We start from the raw sequence: 8,802 nt of genomic DNA, 5'->3' as shown, positions 1-8,802 counted from the left end.
TAGTTAAAACCAGTACAAGTCGAAACGTACGAAATTTCATTTCGCAAGGGGGAAAAAAAAAATAAAAATAAAAGCGACTGAATCCTTCAAAAGGAGTCGAGCACCCTAATTCCACCCCCGACTCCAACCCCATCATCAACGACACGAGTCTTAGATGAACCTCCACGTCTCAAAGCGACAAATTGCTTGAACCTAAGAAGATACGTCTGCTCGATGACGCTACTCACGCGCGCGCCAAAAGACGTGCTCTCCATACACGACTTGCACGCGCCAACCAGAGCGCGGTGCATCTGATCAGATGTCTTCAGGCCACCCTTTTTACGCTTGTGAATTGCGCTCGGATTCTTCTTTTTGTTCTTTGCCACGACTCGCTCGACCCTGTGCGCCATCTGGTGAGCGGTTGAACCCCGTCGCGTCGCGAAGTTCCCGTTGCAGCACTCGCATGGGCTTGACGGGGCGTCGTCGGTGGAATCACCGGTCAGATCAATGACGATTTTTCCATCCATGAGGGGAGAATAAATAGGTAGGAATTCGGTAAAGAGCTCAGTTTGGTTTGCAATTCTGATTGTTTGTCGGTGGGGAGCCTTGAATTTATGGACTTGGATTTGGCTCTGTTGTTGTCGGGTTCGAATCCTTGTTCTATTAGGATTGGGTTCCGACAAATTCGTGTTCCTATTGTTGTTAGGACAGTGAGGAAGTTTTTGAATGAATATCATATACTCTCTTTAAAAGCACGAGTTCGGAAAATTTTTTTTAGACAAATATACCCCTTTATAGTTTGAACTACCTTATCTATAATCAAATTCTAATTTTCAATGGTCAATATTACCCTTCACTATTTTGAATATTTTATTTATATCTTAATCTATCCTAATCATAATCATATCTTATCCTAATCCTATGTGAACCATGTTTAGCTTAACAATTTAAAAAACCTAATATTAATAAAATATATAAAACATAAAAATGATATTAGTTTGTTAAGATAAAGAAATTACAAGTAGATAACATATTATAATACATGAAGTATTGCAAAAAACCATAAAAAGTTTTAAAATTACAGAAAAGACCCTAAAAAGTTTAAAATTATAAAACTCATCCCAATGTTTCAAAACTTAAAATAAAAAACATGAAATTAAAAAAATAACATCAGTTTGCAAAGAATTTAAAATTTACAGTTAACACCTCAATGTCTCAAAAATTATAGAAACACCCTCAAAAGTTTAAATTACAGACAAGCACATTAAAATTCTAAAATTTTAAAACTTACAAACAACACAGATGAATTCAAGAGATTACCATGATACACCTAAAATTTTTGACATTTAAATTTAAATTTTTTAATTAACACCCTCAATATCTCAAAAATTATAGAAACACCTTCAAAAGTTCAAATTATAAAAAGCCACCCTAAAATTCTAAAATTTGTAAATAAAATAAGATGAATTCAAGATATTACCCTTAGACACCTAAAAAATTAAAAATGTGAATTTGAGTCAAACCACAACTAAACGTTTAATGACATATTGCAAGTAAATTCATATGCAAAATTCTTTTATGAATTGAATGATCACCCATCTTTTGAAGAATTCAAGATACTAATAAATAGAGGTGTTGTATTAAGTTAATTTGTTTATAACTCACAAATAGTAGATCATGTGGTCACAGTCTGGGTTAAAGGAAACAATGATGATATTTTATTTAAGAGAGAGATTATTGAGTTGATGATCAATCCAAAAAAAACTTTATTTTCTTTTTTTATTTTTACTCTATTGTTATTAATTTAAATAATCATGATATTCAACCACGTGCATTGCACGTGCATCTCAACTAGTCATACTCCCTTTAAAAGCACGAGTTCGGAAAATCTTTTTTAGACAAATATACCCCTTTATAGTTTGAACTACCTTATCTATAATCAAATTCTAATTTTCAATGGTCAATATTACCCTTCACTATTTTGAATATTTTATTTATATCTTAATCTATCCTAATCATAATCATATCTTATCCTAATACTATGTGAACCATGTTTAGCTTAACAATTTAAAAAAACTAATATTAATAAAATATATAAAACATAAAAATGATATTAGTTTGTTAAAATAAGAAATTACAAGTAGATAACATATTATAATACATGAAGTATTGCAAAAAACCATAAAAAATTTTAAAATTGCAGAAAAGATCCTGAAAAGTTTAAAATTATAAAACTCATCCAAATATCTCAAAACTTAAAATAAAAAATATGAAATTAAAAAATTAACATAAAATAAAAAATATGAAATTAAAAAATTAACATCAGTTTGCAAAAAATTTAAATTTTACAGTTAACACCTCAATGTCTCAAAAATTATAGAAACACCATCAAAAGTTTAAATTACAGACAAGCACATTAAAATTCTAAAATTTTAAAACTTACAAACAACACAGATGAATTCAAGAGATTACCATGATACACCTAAAATTTTTAACATTTAAATTTAAATTTTTTAATTAACACCCTCAATATCTCAAAAATTATAGAAACACCTTCAAAAGTTTAAATTATAAAAAACCACCCTAAAATTCTAAAATTTATAAATAAAATAAGATGAATTCAAGATATTACCCTTAGACACCTAAAAAATTAAAATTTGCCAAAATTAACGTCAAAATTTTTAAAAACTCCTTTCAAAATTTAAAAATCGTAAAAAAAACTCTAAATTTTCAAAATTTTTAACTAGCACACATCAAATTCGTCGATTGGTAGACCGCTAAAATTTAATATTTTTCAAAATTAATCTATAGTTTTAATAATTGCAAAAGAAACCCTCAAAATTTTAGAGTTACAAGAAATATACTAATATTTAAAAAATTACCACCAACACATGAAACATAGAATTTACAACTACCAAACTTAAAAGTAAATTTTTTTAAAAACTCTTTCAAAATTTTAAAAATTATAAATCACACCCTCAAAGTTCAAAACCACAAAAATGGGCTAAAATTTTAAAACTTGGCAAAGAAAAGTGTAATTGTTTGGTATTTTTCATATATATATATATATTAAAATTTCTAATTTAGGGATTTACTATCCATTTTCAGCATCTAAGAATAGTCTAAGTTGATACTGGTAAACAAAAACAATAAGAATTGATTAAAAACATCCGGTTAATGGATAAAATTTTTAAAAATATTATAGATTAAAAATTATCGGCAATATATATATATATATATATATATATATATATATATATATATATATATATATATATATATATATATATATATATATATATATATATATATATATATATATATATATATATATATATATATATATATATATATATATATATATATTAAAATTTCTAATTTAGGGATTTACTATCCATTTTCAGCATCTAAGAATAGTCTAAGTTGATACTGGTAAACAAAAACAATAAGAATTGATTAAAAACATCCGGTTAATGGATAAAATTTTTAAAAATATTATAGATTAAAAATTATCGGCACTATATAAATTAAAGTAATTTCATATAATTTTAGTAATAAGTTGGGGTAGCCAAAATACATTCGTAACATTAATTGATAGATGTTTAAATCCATAGAAATGATAAAACACTATAATATTATACCTTAGCATTAATTGATTTTAATTTAGAAACTTTAATCTTTGACGTTAATAATATTTATAGGGTAAAAGAATACAAGGAATTACATATGGAGAAACTATTAGAATATTTAGAGATAACTTTAAAAGAATTGAGTTATTTCCATTGCAAATGGGAAAGTGATGGAAATAAATCTAAAATTCAGAAAACGTCAATGAATCACTTGAATTGGCATTAACATAAGACATATCTATTAATGAAGCACTGAATGAGTTACATTAAAAAATAATTTAATAACTTTATCCTAATCAAAGAAAAAATCTCCATGGAAGACATAAGAAAAATTAGTAAGTATTCATAAATTCCATACTGTGTTCTTCAAATTAAATATTAATATTATAATCTAAGAGAAATTGGTAATGAATAATGCAGGTATTTAGTTTAGATCTTTATGGAAAATGACAGGGATAGAGCAAAGGTAATATTATTGAAATAACAGAAATTCTTATTGGATGCACATCAGAAGAATTCATTTTAGAGGAAAATAAAGAGATAGCTTCTAATTTATTTAAGTAATAAATTAGGAACACAAAGAATTTTATATATATGAAATTAATATTTATTCTCATTGAAATAGAAAAAAATCAAAGTCTATATTTTGAGCAGTTTGTGTTGAACATCATAAGTACATTTGACTTCTTTGTAAAGTTAAATGAGATGATAAAAAATTAACGAGCCTAGGAAAGATAATAGCATAAAAATACAAAATTAGCCTGATGTCACAATTGATGTAGATGATGAAGACAATACTCTAGAATTGTCCGAGAAATGATAAATGATAAACCTGAAGAAGGATTGATCTTAACTCAATTAAAAATAAAATAGAAGAAATAAAAACAATATTTTATGAATATTTTATAGAATAGTTTAATTATTTTGAGTGAAATTAGGAATCTTTAGAAGGGAGTTTCATGAATTTTTTTCAATACTTTTATATTCTTATGTGGATGTTTTTATCATATAAAAGTATACTAGAGTTAGTATTAATCTTTAATTTATATTTTTTTATAAAGTCTATCAATGATTAGAAATAAACTTCATATTCTCTTTTGCATCATTTTAACATACTTTAAATCAATCATTTTGCCATATTGGTTTTAAATATTCACCTTCCTTGTATAACACTATTTTAATATTTTTCACTTTGCAATGCTATACTTTCTCAAATAAAGCTTAGTTTCATATCGGTCAAAAATAATATGAAAATTCAAATTATTTTTAAATTATATTTGTTTTTTGTCAATTCAAATATCAACATGAAAATTTAAATTGGGTGTATCCCATTTAAACAAACATAAAAAAAATAATCGGGATGTAAGGGTTTAAAGAAAAAAACGAGCACAAAACTGCCAAAAATACCCATGGTATTAAATCACGTGTATTGCACGTGTGTAAAAACTAGTATATATATATATATATGAGGCTAGTTGTTTTAGGTTTGGCCTTCGTTATTTTTGTAAAACTCAAATTCGCATATTCTCACTCTTAGGCCTCAATGTGAAGATTTCTGAACTTGCATTGCTGTCAAGTTATTCTCTAGTTTTTGCTGAGGATTTGATATATATTCCATCAATCAAGGGAGACGGTTGAATCTTTTTATAATATTTCAATGTCGAAAAATACTTTCAGGGTATTCTCTCTTATTTACTTTTAACTGTAAAGAAATCTAATTGGAATTAGTAGGTTGTGTTCGTGGGCCGAGCTAGTAACATCAATTCGGGCCGCGGGCATTGCTGGGCTCAGGCTAAGTAGCTCCCTTTAAGATCTGGAGTTAGGATTCACACCTCTCGCGAAGGTTTTCCTGGGTGGTGTTTTGAGGATTTTAGGCTGTTATAATTCAGAGAGAAAATGACGAGTCGTATTCAAAGTATAATTCGGACAATATAACTTATTTGACCATAAATTGGTAGATCTGAGATCAATTCTGAAGAGATATTTAACCTTAACATTTTATATGCCTCGAAGATATTTAATCTTAGCATGAATTTTTCTCAATCTTATATATTTTCTTCGTATCCACTTTGTATTTGTTTATATTTTCTCTTATCCAATCTATATTGTGTTGGGTTTAAATCCAATATATGAGCCATATGAAATAAATATGTATTATGTGTTATTATCAATGTTAGCCCGTTAAAGTGATCTGATTAGGGTTTGGACTTTTAATGCATAGTTAAATTATGAGTCATCTATATGTAGATACCAAAATATAATTGTTAATTCTATGATGGACTGAATTGATAATTATAAATAACTAATAACAGTTATAAATAGGGTTGTGGTTTCCCAAATCTATACATAGATTTTCTTTCTGGTTTTCCATATTCAGAAGGATTAGGGTTTCTCTAAGGAGGATATATACGTAGAAGATTTGGAAGATCTACATCTCAAAAAACTGAAGAATCACATCCTACTCGATGGATTCAGGTATGATTCTGCATCTTCTTAATTATTTCAATAGTTTGACATGAACAATCTTGGGATTGATTAGGGTTTTATCTATTAAAGTAAAAGTTTTCTTCTGATCTAACAATTGGTACCAGAGTTGTGTTCATGTTAATCTATTGAGAATCAATTTTAATTTGTGATGTGATTCTCTTGCATGTTCTCAAATCTTTAAAAAAATTGAATTGTTTAATTTGAGAACAAAAATTGGTAGTTCTTCCTCTTATATATTCTTCATGATCTCGGATTCAAAAGGGTTATTATATTTTGAATTGTATGAATCTGATTTAGAAGAATTCATGTTTGATTGAAAACTAGGGTTCGTTCATCATGTTATGTATATGATTATTTATTTTTAATTTTGGATCAAAGTCTAAAAGATTTCAGGTTAGAAATCTCAAAAAAAAAATACAGTACCCCCGCAGTTTCGGCGAACAAAGATTTTTTGTTGTTGCTACAGTGATGATTGCTATAGTTTCCCCTTGTGCTGCAGTTGTTTCAATTACTACAGTTTCGATTTTCAATTTGATTCAGTGCCTTTTTTTTGGGGGGGTGGGGGGATTCAATGTCGAAACAATTTTGCTACATTGTTTGTTTTTTTTTGCTTGCTACAGTGATGAAACAAATTTGTTACAGTGCCGAAAGGTCGGATTTTTTCTTTTCTTTGACCTTGGCCGCAGCTCCATCTTTGACCCACTGTAGGTTTGGGCTTTTGGAATTTATTTTATTTTATTTTATTTAAAAAAAATTATTGGATTAGACCTACTGCAGTGTTGATTTGTTTGGAATTTGATTAATTGGATTAGGCCCACTTGTAGTATTGGGCTGACATTTAGAATTTTTATTTATTTATTTTATTTTGATTGGATTCAAAATATTGACATTAAAGTTTATTAAAGATATATGATGTATTGAAAAGAATTGATTGAAACAACATGTTACCAAAGTAGCATCTGTTGTGTAGATCAATTTATTTAAAACATCAATATAGTAGTGTGTGTATGGTTCATGCAAATATTAATCAGCCCAAAGGAATATTAATCAACCCAAAGGAAGGTTAATATTTGAATAATTCATATGCATACATGTGGTGATAAATATGGGTAATTATTCAGTTTTACATGTGAATAATAAATCGGTCCAAAGAAAGGTTTGTTATTTGACATGTCTTATTGTCAATGTTTGATCACTACACCAAGAGTACCACTTACAAATTAATATTTCTGTCCAAAGACTAAATATTAATATTGTGTTAGGTATCTTGAGATGGATATTGCCAACTTTGAATTCATAAATTTTAATTTGGTTTCTTATATGAGATTATTTATTTTCTTATGTTGTTCTTTGATTCAGCTATTAGTTCTGCTTCAAACATCACTATCAACATTAATTCCATTCCTATGCTAATGGCACTAACTTCAAGTCATTGTAAGAGAACGTTATGATAGTTCTTGGAGTCATAGATCTTGACCTTGCGTTAAGCCTTCCTTCTCCTGCACCTCTTACGGATAAAAGTTTCACTGATGAGAAAAGAGACATGAAGAGGTGGAAGAAGTCAAATCGCATGTGTATGATGATCATGAAGAGGGCCATTCCAGAAGCATTTAGGGGCACTATGTCTGAGAAGATAACTACTGCTAAAGAATTCATTGAGGACATTGAGAAAATATTTGCTAAGAATGAAAAGGCTGAAACTAGTACACTTTTGACAAATCTTATCTCAATAATATACAAGGGGAAAGGGAACTTTATAGAGTACATCATGGAGATGTATCATACTGCTTCAAACCTGAAAGCACTTAAGCTTGAACTCTCTGAGGACTTGCTTGTGCATTTGGTTTTTATCTCTCTTCCCACGTAATTCAGTCAAATCAAAGTAAGCTATAATTGCCAAAAGGAGACTTGGTCTCTTAAGGAGCTTATCTCACATTATGTGAAAGAAGAGAAAATGTTGAAGCAAGAGAAGATAGAAAGTGCTCATTTGGCTAGTACTTCCAAGGACAAATGGAAGAAAAGAATGGAAAATAAAGAAGCTGCAGAAGCTCAACCACAAAAGAAACAACACAAAGCAAATAATGAAGATGTGTGTTTCTTCTGTAGGGCTGCGGGACATAAGAAGAAAAATTATACCAACTATCACGCATTGCGTGCAAAAAAGGTACACTTTTCAATTTTGTTTGTTCTGAGGTTAATTTATCTTCGGTACCTAGACACACGTGGTGGTTAGATTCTGCTACCACAACTAACATCAGCGTGTCTATGAAGAGTTGCCCGAGCTACCGAAAGCCAAGTGATGGAAAAAGATACATCTATATGGGCGATGGTAAGAAGGTTGAAGTTGAGGCAATTAGGACATTTAGGTTATTGTTAAAGTCCGGTTGTTATTTGGATTTGAAAGAGACTTATATAGTACCATCATTTATACAGAATTTAATTTCTATTCTTGTATTGGACAAATTTAGTTACTTTTATTCATTTGGAATTGATAAATTTAGTCTTTTTCAAAATTCAAATTTGGTTGGTACCGGTTCTTTATCTTATGCTAGTAATCTTTATTTGCTTGATTCAATTGCTTCATATCATGAAACCTTGTAATTAAGCACTCGATGTGTAAAGAAAAAAATTAACCCATGAGAATTCCGTTTCGTTGTGGCACAAGAAATTTGGTCACATCTCCAAAAGGAGAATTGAGAGGCTTGTG

The 8,802-nt window shown here is 28.7% G+C and overlaps 1 protein-coding gene across 1 annotated transcript; it reads left to right on the top strand.

Moving 5' to 3' along the window:
• On the top strand, positions 7,543 to 7,962 carry LOC109847156. Its single transcript, XM_020416401.1, has one exon. The coding sequence runs from the start codon at positions 7,543 to 7,545 to the stop codon at positions 7,960 to 7,962; it is 420 nt and encodes a 139-aa protein (XP_020271990.1).

Source organism: Asparagus officinalis, chromosome 7 (assembly GCF_001876935.1).
Source record: "Asparagus officinalis chromosome 7, Aspof.V1, whole genome shotgun sequence".
Taxonomy (NCBI): domain Eukaryota; kingdom Viridiplantae; phylum Streptophyta; class Magnoliopsida; order Asparagales; family Asparagaceae; genus Asparagus; species Asparagus officinalis.
Note: the sequence above shows the minus strand (reverse complement) of the source record. Positions and strands in the feature narration are given on the sequence as shown.

Bases quoted from the DNA above. Each gene is read 5' to 3' on its own strand.
- LOC109847156 (XM_020416401.1), top strand. From the start codon at position 7,543: ATGATAGTTCTTGGAGTCATAGATCTTGACCTTGCGTTAAGCCTTCCT.